The sequence below is a fragment of the Ranitomeya variabilis genome, chromosome 2 (assembly GCF_051348905.1).
Source record: "Ranitomeya variabilis isolate aRanVar5 chromosome 2, aRanVar5.hap1, whole genome shotgun sequence".
Lineage (NCBI taxonomy): Eukaryota > Metazoa > Chordata > Amphibia > Anura > Dendrobatidae > Ranitomeya > Ranitomeya variabilis.
This window is the reverse complement of record NC_135233.1, coordinates 226,221,255-226,238,476: the sequence shown is the minus strand read 5'-3', so window position 1 is coordinate 226,238,476 and position 17,222 is coordinate 226,221,255. Positions and strand designations below refer to the sequence as shown.

Sequence of the window (17,222 nt, the reverse complement as noted above, 5' to 3'; positions counted from 1 at the left end):
TTGCCAATATTGTAGAATTGAACTTGACATCCATGTTAATTTGTGGTACAGAACAGGAGTTTGCACATGAAGTGACATTTTATCTGTGTCTTTAGGTAACTCGTGATTGTGTAGATTGTTTCTTGTTAGAGGTGGCATTGTATACCGTCGTCACAAAGTAAAGGAGCTGTGGGACAAGTCTTATAAAACTTTGCAGTGAATATCCTTGGTGATGACCAAGCAGCTGGGGCCTGTGAGATGCCTTGGTCGGTGCTGCAAGGAAATGGTCAATTGGGATAGAATTGGTCTAAAATCCAGTGCATTAGTGAAGTCATGTTTCCGAGGAAAGCTGAAAACTTCTCCTGAGCTCCTCCAGCCGACAACTTTAATTTTTTTTTTTACTCATGATCGCGCTGACCCAAAATCAGGGCTGTATCTTTTCCTTTGGACCAAGTAGCAACCTCGACTTTTACCCTTAGTTATCTACTTGATCACATCCATGACCTCCTATTTTGGGAAGGCCTTCTGCTAAGGCTAGGTTCACATTGCGTTAATGGGTTAACGCTAACGGACTGCGTTGCACGGTGAAAATGTCTCAATTAACGCCGTGCAACGGGTCCGTTAGCGCACCCATTGACAGCAATGTTATTTGTGCCTGTAGCGCATCGCTAGCGCATGCCATTTTCGGCACGCGCTAGCGATGTGCCGTTCTTTTGTGACGGACCTCGGACGCTGCTTGCGGCGTCCGAGGTGCGTCCGAGGTCCGGTCTTCGCTAGCGCAGATCGGGGATCTGCGCTAGCGGGGACGTGAACGCGGACCCTAGAGGAACATTGCGTTAGCGCAATCCGCTAGCGCTATGCGCTTAACGGATTGCCCTAATGCAATGTGAACCTAGCCTAACTTAGTCAGGGGAAGGTTTTCTGAAATAAAAGAATCCACTGTTTTTGGCAGTCTACAACCTTAGAAGATCGATCGTCATGACAGAAGCAGAGAGCTTGAAATGAGTATTGACTTCTGAGATGTTCGTGGGGTCATCTGTGCTTAAACCAGAGACAGATTTTATTCTCAGGGACCCAAGTCTTCGAAATTTGGAGGCGATTAGACCTTAGCCAGTGAACTTCACCATTTTTTTATTTTTTTTAGAACATTAAGAATCTTCTTGTACGGTCACTAAAATAGGTATTTGCGGAGCTTGCCCAGATCGGCTCTTCATTTACATCTAAAAGCTTAGCTAAAAACTGAGGTTGCTGAGGTCTTTTATGGGCAACTTTGAGGTCTTGAATTTGCATGAATGGTTTATTCATCATAAAGGTACTGTTACAGGTGTCCTGTTGAGTGAAAGAAGAATCCAGAATTTTTGGAGCCTCCTGGGTTAGAAATAAAAGAAAAAAATAAAATAAAATAAAAACTTGGAAGGCCTCCCTGAATGCAGCCTGGCACACTGCATCTTTTGAGGAGTTTCAGAATCGGTCCCCAATGCCATAAACAAAAAAAAAAAAACCTTTATTGGGCCTTTTTTGTAATATTTAGATGTCAATAGAGCAGAGGATTTTGAAAATTAAACAGGGCAATTAAGATTTGTAGGAGAAGATTACTTGATCGATAGAAAAATGTTGAGGTCCGATCTACTTACTTGCTTTGTAGATTGGATCTACATGGCAGAGGCCGGGTCCCTTTTTTTTTTTTTTTTTTTTTTTTTTTTTTTTTGTGGAGTTTGTCTTGAGATGCTGAGTTTCGGAACAGAGGCAAACGACTTGTGAAATTCCACACTAACACGATTGGACTTATCTTCAGGATTTGTGAGTCAGTGTCTCATGGCTGGTGTATGGCCCAAATTAAAATGGGTAACTTGTAAGACTAGAAACTGTACTTCTTCGCTTTTGCATGTGACGTTGGTTTTGTGATGGCACTTTCTTTTTTCGTGGTTTTGAGCCCTCTTAACAAATCTTCAGTCGTATTGACACTCCCCGTGGGGATGAGTGGACTATTGGTACCATATGCCGCCTACTGGCCACTACTGAATGACTAGGAAGATGGTTAAAAATTTAATATAGTTCCCCCCCCCCCCCCCCCCCCCCCAAAAAAAAAAAAAAAAAAGGAAATATAACAAATGAATCTCAAAATGCTATAATCTGGTGAGGATGATGAGTTTCGCTGTATTTCTATTGATTTAATCAGGAGATATGACTAGCGGAACCCTTTTATCTGGAGGTCATTTGGGAGGCTTAAATGATCAAAAAGACAAATCATTGTGCTAATAAATGTAGCACCATGTGACTAAAATTGCCAAAAGGAAATGGGTAGCATTCTGGGCCTGAGGGTCAGCTGGTAAAACTATGTATAAGAATCATCTTTGGCAGATCCAGGGCCTATTTGCTAACAGACCCTAATATCATCCCTGGTGGGTTTTTTTTTACCCAAGTTCATCCATTTCCTGCCCTCATGTTCATTGACGAGGTGTGGAGGTAGTCATCAAATCGCTCCCTTCATCAAAGAAAACGACATGCGATACTAAATGGTTAAAATGGGATTTCACTCCAGCAATAGAAAAGGTAAAAGTTTGTAGCCTCCCAATAGTTTCCAAGACAGACTTAGGGTACCGTCTCACAGTGGCACTTTGGTCGCTACGACGGCACGATCCGTGACGCTCCAGCGTCGCTCCATTATCGCTCCAGCGTTTTAGACTGCGGTCACACTTCGCAATGCATGGCGCTGGAGCGATAATTTCATGACATATTTGCGATGTAGAAGCCGTTGGTTACTGTGCGCACATCGTTTACAATATTGTGCACACCTTTGTTACACGATGTGATCATGCCGCCACAGCGGGACACTTGACGACGAAAGAAAGTCTCAAGCGATCTGCTACGACGTACGATTCTCAGCGAGGTCCCTGATCGCAGTAGCGTGTCAGACACAGCGAGATCGTAAGTATATCGCTGGAACGTCACGGGTCGTACCGTCGTAGCGACCAAAGTGCCACTGAGACGGTACCCTAAGGGTACGTGTCCACGGTCAGGATGGCTGGCGGTATCGCCGGAGCGGCGAAGCCCCGCCCCCTTTCTGGGACACGATGATGCCGGATGTGTTAACTGTACACATCCGGGATCATCGCACCCTCGCATAGCGCCCTGTGATATTACTTGCGGCGACGCAGCGTCGCCGCAGGTAGCACGGACATGCTGCGATCTGAAAAGACGCGCAGCATGTCCGGAGTCGCAGGGAAGTCGGATGCGTGTTTCCACGCATAGTGGACACGGGATTTCATAAAATCCCCTCCACTATGCTGGAACATCTGGACGCTGCGTGTTTGACGCTGCAGCTTGGCGCAGCGTCAAACAAGCAGCGTTTACTGACCGTGGACACATACTCTAAGGGTACTGTCACACATTGGCACTTTGATCGCTACGACGGTACGATCCGTGACGTTCCAGCGATATCCATACGATATCGCTGTGTCTGACACGCAGCAGCGATCAGGGATCCTGCTGAGAATCGTACGTCGTAGCAGATCGTTTGGAACTTTCTTTCGTCGCTGGATCTCCCGCTGTCATCGCTGGATTGTTGTGTGTGACACCGATCCAGCGATGCGTTCGCTGGTAACCAGGGTAAACATCGGGTTACTAAGCGCAGGGCCGCGCTTAGTAACCCGATGTTTACCGTGGTTACCAGCGTAAAAGTGAAAAAAAAAAAACAGTACATACTCACATTCCGGTGTCTGTCCCCTGGCGTTCTGCTTCTCTGCACTGTGAGCGCCGGCCGGCCGGAAAGCGAGCACAGCGGTGACGTCACCGCTGTGCTTTCCGGCTGGCAGACACTGCAGAAAAGCAGAACGCCGGGGGACAGACACCGGAATGTGAGTATGTACTGTTTGGGTTTTTTTTACGTTTACGCTGGTAACCACGGTAAACAGCGGGTTACTAAGCGCGGCCCTGCGCTTAGTAACCCGATGTTTACCCTGGTTACCCGGGGACTTCGGCATCGTTGGTCGCTGGAGAGCTGACTGTGTGACAGCTCCCCAGCGACCACACAACCACTTACCAACGATCACGGCCAGGTTGTATTGCTGGTCGTGATCGTTGGTAAATCGTTTAGTGTGACAGTACCCTAACTCTCTGCAAGGCCAAGATCCACATGGGACTTGAGTTTGTTTTTTTTTGTCTCCTTGATAATGACCGAGCAGCTGGGGCCTCTGAGAAGCCTTGTTTGGGGTTTCAAGGAATTGGTCAATCGGGATAGAAATTGGTGGCAAATCCATTGCGTTAGTGAAGTTGGGCTTCTGAGGAAAGCGCTTCTCCGGAGGTCTTCCAGTTGACCACTTCTTTACTTATGATCGCGCTGCACAAAAATCAATGCTGTACTTTTTTTTTTTTTTTTATTATTATCCATTTTGCCAAGTTGCAACTTCGAAGATGCTTTCGGAATTACTCAAGGTGGGGTCTGCTGAAGGCATCACAGAGAATGAATGACTTGTGGGGGCCTTGTAGACTGAAGTGATCTATGTTGCTGCTGCAGGGAGGCTAAAGACTTGCTAAAAGATCAGCCTCCAAAATTTCAGCTGATGCATCTTATGGGGGGGAAAAAAAGAAACTATATGGTTTGTTCCTTCTCATTGCAATTGGGTAGATAAAACCTTGCCCCTGTCCCAAATATTCACTCTGTTGGACCTCATGTTATGGTGGTGAGATTAAATATGAGTGCATATACCTGCCCCAAAACCTCTAGATTTTCCATTATCACTTTTTTTTGCTTCTTTTTTGTCTTCCCAGGCACTTCGAGATGGACCAAAAGACAAAAAGGATGAGTGAAGACTTTGCCGATTGTCACAAGCTCTCAACATCAAGTTGTCACTCTATTTCCATGTGTTGGCTGATCGGAAATTACCCCCATCATCACTATTTGCCGACACCTTGCTTGTGTTGTACTTTTTTTGTTAAGGGTTTTTCCCTCACAAAAAAATAATTGCTGCCGACACATGGCAGCACTGACTCTCCATGGAAAACCCCTATAAAAGAACACCCCAGGCAAAACTAATAATGCGCATGTTGGACCTGAGGGGGTAGAGCATGACAAAGGGAGGGATTTGTTGCCATGCTCCTCCTCCTGAGGGGGTGGAGCATGACAAAGGGAGGGATTTGCTGCCATGCTCCTCCTCCTGAGGGGCTGTCTCTTGCTCCCACCTAATCCCTGCACCATCGTATAGGTTTTGTCTGGAGTGTGCCTTTAATTCTGGGTGTTTTGTGTATTTTCTACAAATGCTTCCTAATGTTTGTAGCTTGTGCAGCTTTAGGGTCTGGCAGCCCAAACGTGGCACTGTTGCATCATTAACAGTCTTGTAACTATTAGCCAGTCCATTGAGGCCATGGCTGGTGTTACCATATTAACGTACCAATCATGTCCTGGACAACCCAAAGCAATGGCTACTCCACGGTGTCCAGTGTGTCGTCCTGTCCTTGCAGATTATGTTCTACAGGAGCAGAAAGAGTTAATCAATGTCAGACTTTTCTTCCCCCTCCTTCCCCCCCTTCTTATCTAGCCTTGTTAATGCCTCACCCACTCTGCTTCACACGTTTACATTTGAATCAATAGGTTTATTACACACTTTATTTTTTTTCCTTTCTGACTCTATTCTTATGTTCCCTGCTCTTCTTTTATGATTTGCGTTATCAGAATACCTTTGTTAAACGGTTATGATATGTAATAAAGTGATTTAATTTCATCTCCATGTTATACCCATGTTACAAGGTTATGCACGCCGCTTATCACTTCTTCACACACTTCCGTCCAGGTTGCTTCAATCACCTGTAATTTTCCACTTCGTTCTGTTCTCATTGGAAGGTGTCCTGGTGTTTTGTTGTGGTTTTTCTCACTGTTTTTTGTAACTTTCTGGAAAGTGTGCCAACTTGCAGCCAAAGCCAGCTTAGTGCTCTGGCTGTGATTGAAGGGGTTAATGTAACTGATGGTGGGGGTTTTACTGCTGGCATTCGTGCAGCCCTGGGCATTTAAATGGAGCAGTAAGGGTATGTGCACACGTTGCGGATTTCCTGCAGATCCCCAGCGTTTTTTTTACCGTGCAGAAACACTGCACATCCGCAAGTGATTTACAGTACAATGTAAATAAATGAGAAAAAAAACGCTGTGCTAATGGTGCGGAAAATTCCGTGCGGAAACAAAGTAGCATGTCACTTCTTTTTTGCAGATCTGGAGCGTTTTTGTACCCATTCCATTATAGAAATCTGTAGGGGTAAAAAAAAAACGCAGTAAATCCACACAAAATCCGCATAAAAAGAGCATCAAATACGCACCTACGTTTTCTGCCAAGAGATGCAGAATCCACACCAAAAATTCATAAGGCTAATCTGCAATGTGTGCACATACCCTAATGTACTTCTTCAGTTGCCATTCTCTTCCTTGTTTAGGGGGTAGCCCCATCGAGGTTGAATGAAGCTGCGGCCAGGCTGACCTGCCGCTGCAGATATTCAGTCAGACAGCACCAATTATTCCATATTCTCACAACATTTCCCAACTCGACCCTATGTTTCGCCTTACTATGGGCTTCTTCCAGGGGTTACTGTTACATTACAAGTGGCAATGCTGTGATAAAACAGTGGGTTTGAGGTAGGTGAATTCCTGTTACATTACAATTGGATTCTAGCTACATTTTAACAAACGTTGCATAAAAGTCCATAACCTTAACAAATGCGTAAAGTTATAATATGGCTAATCAGAGAACTTTGCTTCTATTTCCACTTATGAGCTGCTAATTAAACTCATCCATCTTGCAAAACTGACGTCAGCTTACTGAGGCATCTGATTACAGCGGCTTATTGCTGTCTATGAAAAATGGAGGGGAAGCAAGCAGCACCGTGCTAGAGTGAAGCACAGATAAAACACTTTTTGTGTGTATCTCAAGCGAGAGCTGGATTCACAGCTACACTGCTCAGAACTGTGGTGTACTATCCAGCATGCTTCTGCTCTTGTCTGTGTAGCAGCTCATATCCACCTACTAGTTCAGAGAGAACAAGACCGTGTTTCCTGGCACGTGACTGGCTAGTCCCAATGATCTTTACGAAGTTAAGCTCATGGGCAGAAATATCATGTCTAATAGTACAGAAAATGATTGCAATCACAAATTCTTTGGTATTATCTTCATTTAATTTGTCTTAAATGAAAAAACACAAAAGAGAATGAAGCAAAAGGCAAAACATTGATCATTTCTCACAACTCCAAAAATGGGCCAGACAAAAGTATTGGTACCCTCAGCCTAATACTTGGTTGCACAACCTTTAGCCAAAATAACTGCGACCAGCTGTATTCTGCCACTGATGTACGTGGATGACATGTATGTGAGGGATGTGATCACGAATCTCTGTATAAGCAATGGCAGATAGCGTTACTCACCAACCTGTGCTCCCAGTCCCTATCAGCGTCGTGTGGTGGTCCGGAAGGATGATGCAGTGATGAATTCAACAGACTTTATTTACAGTACCTTGATGAGATGAGACGTCAGGGAAGATGAAGGAATGAAGATGAGGTAGGAGTGAGGACTGTAGGTTAGAGCTGTTATAGAAGCACCAGATTAGAGACAATAGAAGCTCCAGGTTAGAGGTAACAAGAGAATTCTTTCTCCAGCTCTGCAGCACATGTGAGATCTAAGATGGCATTGAGTACAAAACAGGAAGAGAAGGAAAAAGATAGGAGGAGCTATAGACAGAGGTATTATGGGAAAGTACCATAACAAATATTACAGTGTAATACAGCAATGGCCAGTAGATAGCAGCAAAGTATAACAAATACAATAGATGATAGAACTAAGTATATTACCATTACATAAATGTCCATGTATGGCTGAAAGTCTATCAGAATAAACTGAACAGTACAAACCGCTTCCGGTAACCATCAATGAGTTTATTACAATGCTCTGCTGGAATTTTAGACCATTCTTCTTTGGCAAACTGCTCCAGGTCCCTGATATTTGAAGGGTGCCTTCTCCAAACTGCTATTTTTAGATCTCTCCACAGGTGTTCTATGGGATTCAGGTCTGGACTCATTGCTGGCCACCTTAGAAGTCTCCAGTGCTTTCTCTCAAACCATTTTCTAGTGCTTTTTGAAGTGTGTTTTGGGTCATTGTCCTGCTGGCAGACCCATGACCTCTGAGGGAGACCCAGCTTTCTCACACTGGGCCCTACATTATGCTGCAAAATTTGTTGGTAGTCTTCAGACTTCATAATGCCATGCACACGGTCAAGCAGTCCAGTGCCAGAGGCAGCACAGCAACCCCAAAACATCAGGGAACCTCCGCCATGTTTGATTGTAGGGACCGTGTTCTTTTCTTTGAATGCCTCTTTTTTTTTTCCTCCTGTAAACTCTATGTTGATGCCTTTGCCCAAAAAGCTCTACTTTTGTCTCATCTGACCAGAGAACAGTCTTCCAAAACGTTTTAGGCCTTTTCAGGTAAGTTTTGGCAAACTGGCTTTTTATGTCTCAGGGTAAGAAGTGGGGTCTTCCTGGGTCTCCTACCATACAGTCCCTTTTCATTCAGACGCCGACGGATAGTACGGGTTGACACTGTTGTACCCTCGGACTGCAGGGCAGCTTGAACTTGTTTGGATGTTATTCGAGGTTCTTTATCCAACATCCACACAATCTTGCGTTGAAATCTCTTGTCAATTTTTCTTTTCGTCCACATCTAGGCAGGTTAGCCACAGTGCCATGGGCTTTAAACTTCTTGATGACACTGCGCACGGTAGACACAGGAACATTCAGGTCTTTGGAGATGGACTTGTAGCCTTGAGATTGCTCATGCTTCCTCACCATTTGGTTTCGCAAGTCCTCAGACAGTTCTTTGGTCTTCTTTCTTTTCTCTATGCTCAATGTGGTACACACAAGGACACAGGACAGAGGTTGAGTCAACTTTAATCCATGTCAACTGGCTGCTGTGGCAGTGTGATTTAGTTATTGCCAACACCTGTTAGGTGCCACAGGTAAGTTACAGGTGCTGTTAATTACACACATTAGAGAAGCATCACATGATTTTTCCAACAGTGCCAATACTTTTGTCCACCCCCTTTTTTATGTTTGGTGTGGAATTATATCCAATTTGGCTTTAGGACAATTCTTTTTGTGTTTTTTCATTTAAGACAAATTAAATGAAGATAATAATACCAAAGAATTTGTGTTTGCAATCATTTTCAGGAAGAAACTGAGTATTATCTGACAGAATTGCAGGGGTGTGAATACTTTTGGCCCCAACTGTATATGAGGAGTTAGAAATCAACTTGGCCCATGTTTTGTTCTGGCACAGGATTCCTTTCTTTTAGGTGTTTTCCATAACCGTTTTTGGACCTGAAAGTTAATGAAAGTGATTTCTTTACAGCATATAATAAAGCGTTGTCAATAATAAAACTTTGAAATTAAGCCTTTATCAAAAGTTTATCCAGTATTACCATCTGCCCATGAGGAACCTGCAGGTGTGAGATTGTGGCCATTACCGGGAAGCTTGGAGATCTCCTTAAAATTGAGTGTTTATCCCTAGGGAGGCTTCATATTTTTTTTGGGCAGGTGTCTTCAGCTTTATCTCCTTGCGTAAGCCACATGTCTAGTAAATCACTAGTCCAGTCTTGTTTTAGTACTGGATACAGAGTACGGGGAGGACGGTGGAGTCAAGGTCATCCTACTGTTATTCACATGGCTCCTTTGGTCATAGTCCAGCTTTTGTTATCATAGATCCACTCCCGAAGCTGAGTATGTCTACTACAGGAATGTACGGAGCTGCATCAGACTGGCTTGGCTTCTACACCTTCAGGTCTGCAGTTATGGAAGCCACCATCGTATGGAAGATGACCACCAGAGGCTTCAAAGTTCTTTGTTGTTGCCCCTTCTACTTGATCTTAGGCCAGCCATGACCTTGACCAGTTCAGCTTGGGTCTTGGTTTGGGCAAATCGGGACAGTCACATTGCTCTACATAGTTATTGCTGTATGAGTCAGAATCCAATATTTCCTTTATCTCATTACATTTGTTTCCCTGTACAAATACGTATCTGGTTTTTATATGTGTTCAGAGAGGTGTCCTGCCATGCCCCGAAAACATACTTCAAGGGGTTGTCCGATGTCATCAACCCCATTTTTTTTATATGACCCAAGTATGATTGTTGGTGGACTGAGAAGACATCGCCGCTATTTTTGATAATATGGAGTCTTAATTCTCCCTTTACCCTCGGCTTTGGTGTTGTCCTCAATGGTGATGAATAGGAGCATCTCGTTTTCCACTTTCAATAAAGAGCTGCATTGTTGAGATGTCTTCTGCCCCATTCCTACAGCCATAGAGAGTCGGCCATGAAGCTCTCCTATTACTGATCGCATTCATTTTAATTAAGGGAGCAGGGCGATTAAATCATTTCACCACAGGCCGTTGACCTTGTCTGCACCAGCTATTCATCACCTTGTCCCTCGATGCAAACCTCGCATGTAAAAACTGCAAAACATGGATCACGCCCCATTGGAGTGAAGCAGATGGAGTCATTTCTATGGAGTGCTGCCACTGACCGATGAGAAAACCGGAGTAAGGCTGAGAATAGTAACTGCGATAGCTGCCAGGGAGAAAGTCTTGTATTCAGGACGCAACTGGAACTAACTAGATCCAGGGTTACAACCTTGTAGATAAACAGATTGTAATATTGTCTCTCTACTTAAAGGGCATGTCCACTTTCAGAAAACGCTTGACCTCTGCTTTAGTTTACTATAAATAAAACAAATCCCACATTATTTACCTTCCCAGGGTCCGGCACTGTACCGTTTTTTTTTTTTATTTTTTTATTTTTTTTTTTTTGCATAATCTTCAGCAATTAAGCATGTCTGCCAATGTAGATGGTGCAAGCCACTGAGCAGTGATTAGCAGCAGCGCCGTCAATGTGACGTCACTGCTGCAACCCAACAACCGAAATCGGGGCAGCGCCAGAGACAAAGTGCTGGATGCTGGGAAGTTAGGGGTCAGATTATGTTATGCGATTGGCGGCATTAAGGTATCGGTAGATATTTTCCGATTGTTGGACGTAAGTTTTCTGGAAGGGGTCAAACCCTTTAGAACAAAGTTTCTACCGCTGTCAGTGCAGCATGGCTTAATAGGTAAAGTTCTTGTGGTTCAAAAGTTGACAACTCAAGTTCTTACTCCATATATGTGTCCAGGGTGGATGTCGCTTCTCTTTTCAGACAAATGGTCCAACATGAGGTTTGAATGGTTTTTTTACCGTAACTTTGTAGCTCTTTAGCTTGGATTTATGGTGACCGCCTATATAAATGAATCCTGTGATCTATGAAAATCAAAGAAAGTGTTGAATTTGTCTTCATGTTTTGCAACAACCTTCCACAGGACATAAAATCATCTTGCAAATTCTTTAACCCAGGGAGTAGATCAACTGAAGGATGTGAATTAGTTGCTGTATAATGATAGGAATGTTCACCAGAGACCAAAGTGTCTTTAACGGTTATGGACATCTTTGACATGGAAAAATGATTTCTACACATCAATGGTTAATATGTTCCATTCATTAATAAAATTGCACTAGTCTTTATTCCTTCATTCCTTTTCACCCTCCCCAATATGCCGTTTGCAGCCTGACCCTAGTGTTAGATATCTCTCTTTTGGGAGTGTCTCTTCCAGTAATATAGGCTGGAAGTGAGGTCTGCATATATCTAGGGTGCTGCTGTCTTCTCTGCTCATATGTAAGCTTGTATCCTCCATTTAGTTCCTCTTCATGTGCTTTCTTCTTTTTATAGCCTGTTTTCTCTGCTATCAATAAAACTTTACTTTCCCCTCTCTTCACTGCAGATTTGTGTAAACCCTTCTGCTATCTCTAACACTGAGAGACGGGAATGGTAGTGCAGAGTTTTCTGCACTCCCAAGGGGTCTGCAGACTACAAGATACCTTGTCTTATGGTCCACATAACTAACATCGGTTCAACCAGCCAGCGTGTTCGACCAATATGTATGTGGCCCTCTGACAGATGATGTCTGGAGCGAGAAGGATCTGGCATGTTCAATTTTGGACTGCCAAACCTTTAATTTTCCTTCTGAGATGAGCGGCCACCAGAGCAGTTTCGCAGTGCTCTCTCATAAAGAACACAGGAGCGCTCTGTATTTGGGATAGTCATTGCCCAGCTGACAGCTATCTAAAGTGCATGGTGGGATATACGCCAATGATCGTCATAGATAACAATAGCTTTGCTATCTCCAGGACTTTTTTTTTTTTTATATAATTTGTTGCTGTGAAATTTAATTTCAACCCAAATGTTCTGTAATTATTGTCTTGTTTCCAAAATCTTTTGGCAAAAATTCCTACAGGATATTGATTTTATACATAGTAATACTGGGATATTTTTTTTTAATTTGTTTTATTGAAAACTGAAACGCAGCAATGTTACATACAATTCCACAAGACTTTTTCAGATACTTAAAACCTGTGTATGTATGTGTGTGTATATATTTTTATATAAACACACCACGTTCTTCAAGTAGGTACAGATACGAGCGTTCTTCATACACAAAACATACCTTGTCGAACTTCTGAGGGCATCCTATATTATGATACACTGCATTCTCATATGTTATCGTTATGTTTACTGACTCAATCCATGACCTTAGTGTTGGCAGAGAATTCCCCATTCATCTTCTAGCTATCAATGGGTTTCCACACTCCTTCCTCGAGTAACCCAAATAAACATCATCGGAGCTTGGGGAATCGGAATAGATATCAAGACAGGAATGTGACCATGCTTGGCCAAAAGGAGATAATAATTGGACACGACCATATCGTGCCAAAAATCTTCATTCAAAGCATGACATCTTAAACATTCCGAAGAGGGCAGTGTCCCCATACGGTGCAGTCTTCATGGAGTTAAGAAAGCTTGGTGAATAATGTATAATTGAGTAATTTTATGGTTCAAGGAGGGTGAAACATAAAGGCGGGATTCCAAGATCTCCTACCAGTCTTCCTCACTGATAGTAGGAATGAGCAGCTTCCACTTGTCTTTCACCTTTAGAGAAGGTGAGGTCATGCCCAGTAATAGCCAGTAAGGCTATGTCTCCACGTTCAGGATGGCCGGCGGTATCGCCGCAGCGGCGAAGCCGCTCGGCGCTAAGCCCCGCCCCCTTTCTGGGACGCGATCATGCCGGATGTGTTAACTCTTCACATCCGGGATGATCGCTCGCTCCCATAGGGCCCTGTGATATGCCTTGCGGGGACACTGCGTCCCCGCAAGGTGTACGGACATGCTGCGATCTGAAAAGACGCGCAGCATGTCCGGAGTCGCAGGGCCGCCGCGTGCGGGTTTCCACGCATAGTAGAGACGGGATTTCATAAAATCCCCTCCACTATGCTGGAACATCTGGACACTGCTTGTTTGACGCTGCAGCTCTGCGCAGCATCAAAAAAGCAGCGTTTCCTGAACGTGGAAACATACCCTTAGTGTACAGGGCCGATATGAGTCCTTGTGATTTAAGGATTCCTATCAGCGGAAAGGTAATTCATCTTGTGTATGTAATTGTGCTTGGAGAGCAGATCTTCAATAAGATACCTTATAAATTGAGATATTGGCACCCCCCATACCTATTACTCAATTGATCAAATGACAAAAATATATTCTGACCATACATGTCACCAAGTAAAAGGATTTTATGGGAGATCCAAAATTAAGAGGATGGATAAGATACTAGAGGAGGAATAGAGGGATTCTTCTACCGAGGCATGTCTGCCAGAACGTGGGTGAAACTTGACATTCGCCTCCACACCGGATGGGCTGTTTTGAGCACAGGCAACATTTTCAGGGTATCGGGTTTATCCATCTATAAGAAGCCTACCACATAGCCAGTGATTCCCGCCACCACCAGGCGACACTCCGAAATATTCGTATATTCTTAAGGCTACAACCAAAGCCTTCATTGATGGAGGAGATGACCTTCAGACCTTGAGAAACTAGGTAGTAATTAGAACACTAAAATAACATGCAGATGCCAATAGATCTAGAATCATCATCTCTCCTGGAGTGTAATGTTATACATCAGTACTTGAAATCATAGACAACAAGTCTACCTCAAATTCTGTCACATATATCCAGGTGCTTCTCACAAAATTAGAATATCATCAAAAAGTTATTTTATTTCAGTTCTTCAATACAAAAAGTGAAATTCCTATTATATAGAGTCACTGCAATCAGAGTGATCTGTTTAAAGTGTTTATTTCTGTTAATGTTGATGATTATGGCATACAGCCAATGAAAACGCAAAAGTCATTATCTCAGTAAAACAGAATAATGAACAAAAAACACCTGCAAAGGCTTCCTAAGCGTTTATAAAGGTCCCTTAGTCTGTTTCAGTAGGCTCCACAATCATGGGGAAGACGGCTGACTTGACAGAAGTCCAGAATGCAGTCTTTGACGCACCCCACAAGGAGGGTAAGCCACAAAAGGTCATTGTTAACGAAGCCGGCTGTTCACAGAGAGCTGTATCCAAGCATATTAATGGAAAGTTGAGTGGAAGGAAAAAGTGTGGTAGAAAAAAGTGCGCACGCAACCGGGATAACCGCAACCTTGAATGGATTGTTAAGAAAAGGCCATTCAAAAATTTGGGGGGATTCACAATCAGTGATGGTTTGGGGAGTCATGTCATCTGCTGGTGTAGGTCCACTGTGATTTATCAAGACCAAAGTCAGCGCAGCCGTCTACCAGGAAATTTTAGAGTACTTCATGCTTCCCGCTGCCGACAAGCTTTTTGGAGATGGAAATTTCATGCTCCAGCAGGACTTGGCACCTGTCCACACTGCCAAAAGTACCAATACCTGGTTTACAAACAGCAGTATCACTGTGCTTGATTGGCAGCAAACTCGCCTGACCTTAACCCCATAGAGAATCTATGGGGTATTGTCAAGAGGAAGATGAGACACCAGACCCAACAATGCAGACGAGCTGAAGGCTGCTATCAAAGGAACCTGGGCTTCCATAACACCTCAGCAGCACCACAGGCTGATCGCCTCCATGCCACGCCGCATTGATGCAGTAATTGATGCAAAAGGAGCCCCAACCAAGTATTGAGTACATTACTGAACATACATTTCAGTAGGCCAACATTTCCGATTTTAAAATCATTTTTCAAGTCTACCGAAACAGACTAAGGGATCTTTTTAAATGCTTAGGAAGCCTTTGCAGGTGTTTTTTGTTAATTATTTTAATTTACTGAGATAATGACTTTTAGGTTTTCATTGGCTGTAAGCCATAATCATCAACATTAACAGACATAAGTGAAATAGATCACTCTCTTTGTAATGACTCTATATAATATATGAGTTTCACTTTTTGTATTGAAGAACTGAAATAAATTAACTTTTTGATGATATCCTAATTTTGTGAGAAGCACATGTAGTACCTACTAAGAGTTCTTGTCCTCTGGCATGGATCTTGCTGTTCACCAGATGGAGCTCAGATTCAGTACCTTTTTTTTTCATCTTGGAGACTGCTTTAAGTATTTTGGTCCAGAGCTACAACAGTTGTCTGTCCACTTCTAATTCTCTTGCAGTTTTTGAGGATTTTTGATAATCGACCTCCTAGGTCACCTTTTTTTTTTTTCAAATCTCATAGTAACATGTATACATTTTACATAAAATTGTTTCAGATTGATAAATGTGGGTGAGCTGAAGCCAGATTTGCAGTTTGGGAAGGTCACTGAAGTCACGTTCTCTACCAGCCTGCCCGAGTCTCCAAAAATCCTAGACAAAAATGTACTATTTGTGAAAAAAAGCAAAATGAAGGGAATGATTTTCTATGGTGTTTTCTATGATTGAGGACTGCACAGTTTTTACTTGGTGACACATGGTGGTGCTGCTATACTAATAGAGTCCATGCGTGGCATGAAGATCTCATAGTGATGAGTGCAGACCTGGATGAAACATAGTGGAAGCTTGTCTTAACCCCTTAGTGACGGGCCAATTTTTGTCACTTTAGGTAGAATAACTCTGTAATGCTTCAACATATCCCAGTGATTTGGAGATTGTTTTTTTTCCATGACACATCGTACTTCATGATGGTGGTAAATTTAGGTTTATATGTTTTGCATTTATTTATAAAAATATCAGGTTTTTAAAAAATTGCAATTTTCTATCTGAATGATTATCTATTTAATCCAGATAGTCCCACACAAAAGCATTAATAACATTTCCCACATGTCTGCTTTACATTAGCACCATTTGTAAAATGTTGTTTTATTATGTTAACATTTTAGAAGGTTTAACAATGTAGCAGTAATTTTTCTTTTTTTCAATTACATTTACAAAACTTTTTTTTTTAGGGAACTGTTCAGTTTTGAAGTGACTTTGTGGGTCATATATATTGGAAACCCCCCCAAAAGTAATACCGTTTGAAAAACAGCACCCCTTAACATATTCAAAATTGCTTTCAGGTAGTTCATTAACCCTTCAGGTGCTTTTCAGAAATTAATGCAAAGTGGCATGACAAGAATGAAAAAGTTTATTTTTACCACCAAAATTTTGATAACTTTTGAACTGACCCCTATAGCCAGCAGACTCTGTTATTTGACCATGAACTGCCATGGCAAACAGGACCACAAGATCAAGATCTCAGGGTGACAAAGGGGTTAAGGAGGGCGTCCCCACATTCTGTTAACCATCTAGATGCAGTAGTCACTATTGCCAGCAGCAGTTAAGGGGTTAAATGACCATACTCTTCGCCAACACTGATTGTGGCTGATGCAGCAAGTTGTCAGCCATAGTGTACTGCTGACAGCTGCTGGATTGTCACCCGCAGGGGAATAATGTTCTCAAGTCACAGGTCAGTAAAAAGACTTATTGGTGGTCACTAACGGCTTAAGCTATTCAGGTTTCTCATCCAGTCGGATGTATAACATCCGACAGCTTTGCACCCAGTGTATAACATCTGGCTCCTCACCTTCGGGGAATGACCTCCAGCCTTTCGGCATGTCATCTGCCGAAGACTAAAGTAACAATAAGGCTGGTGGTAAACTTTGGCCATTATCACTCATAAAAAACATGGCCGACATGGCTTAGAAACATAAACCAATGTGGAAAATTATTGTTATATTATTGAGAAGTCGAAGAAACATCAGCAACTCAGCCATGAAGTGGAGACCCCATAATGTTGCAGAGCGGGGGGGTCGAGAGCTCAAGAGCAGAGAACAGGAAAGTCACCAACGCTCTGTTGACTCCATAAACCAGAAGT

At 43.0% G+C, this 17,222-nt stretch overlaps 1 protein-coding gene across 3 annotated transcripts in view; it reads left to right on the top strand.

The window, feature by feature from the left end:
• The window catches only part of BCAP31 (B cell receptor associated protein 31), a 64,796-nt gene extending 59,097 nt beyond the window's left edge, over positions 1–5,699 (top strand). For all 3 annotated transcript variants that reach the window (XM_077283793.1, XM_077283792.1, XM_077283794.1), the window contains exon 8: positions 4,750–5,699. In XM_077283793.1, coding sequence (XP_077139908.1) covers positions 4,750–4,788 — 39 coding nt within the window. In that variant the 3' untranslated portion in view covers positions 4,789–5,699. The remainder of the gene's footprint in view (positions 1–4,749) is intronic.
• Positions 5,700–17,222: the final 11,523 nt, after the last annotated feature.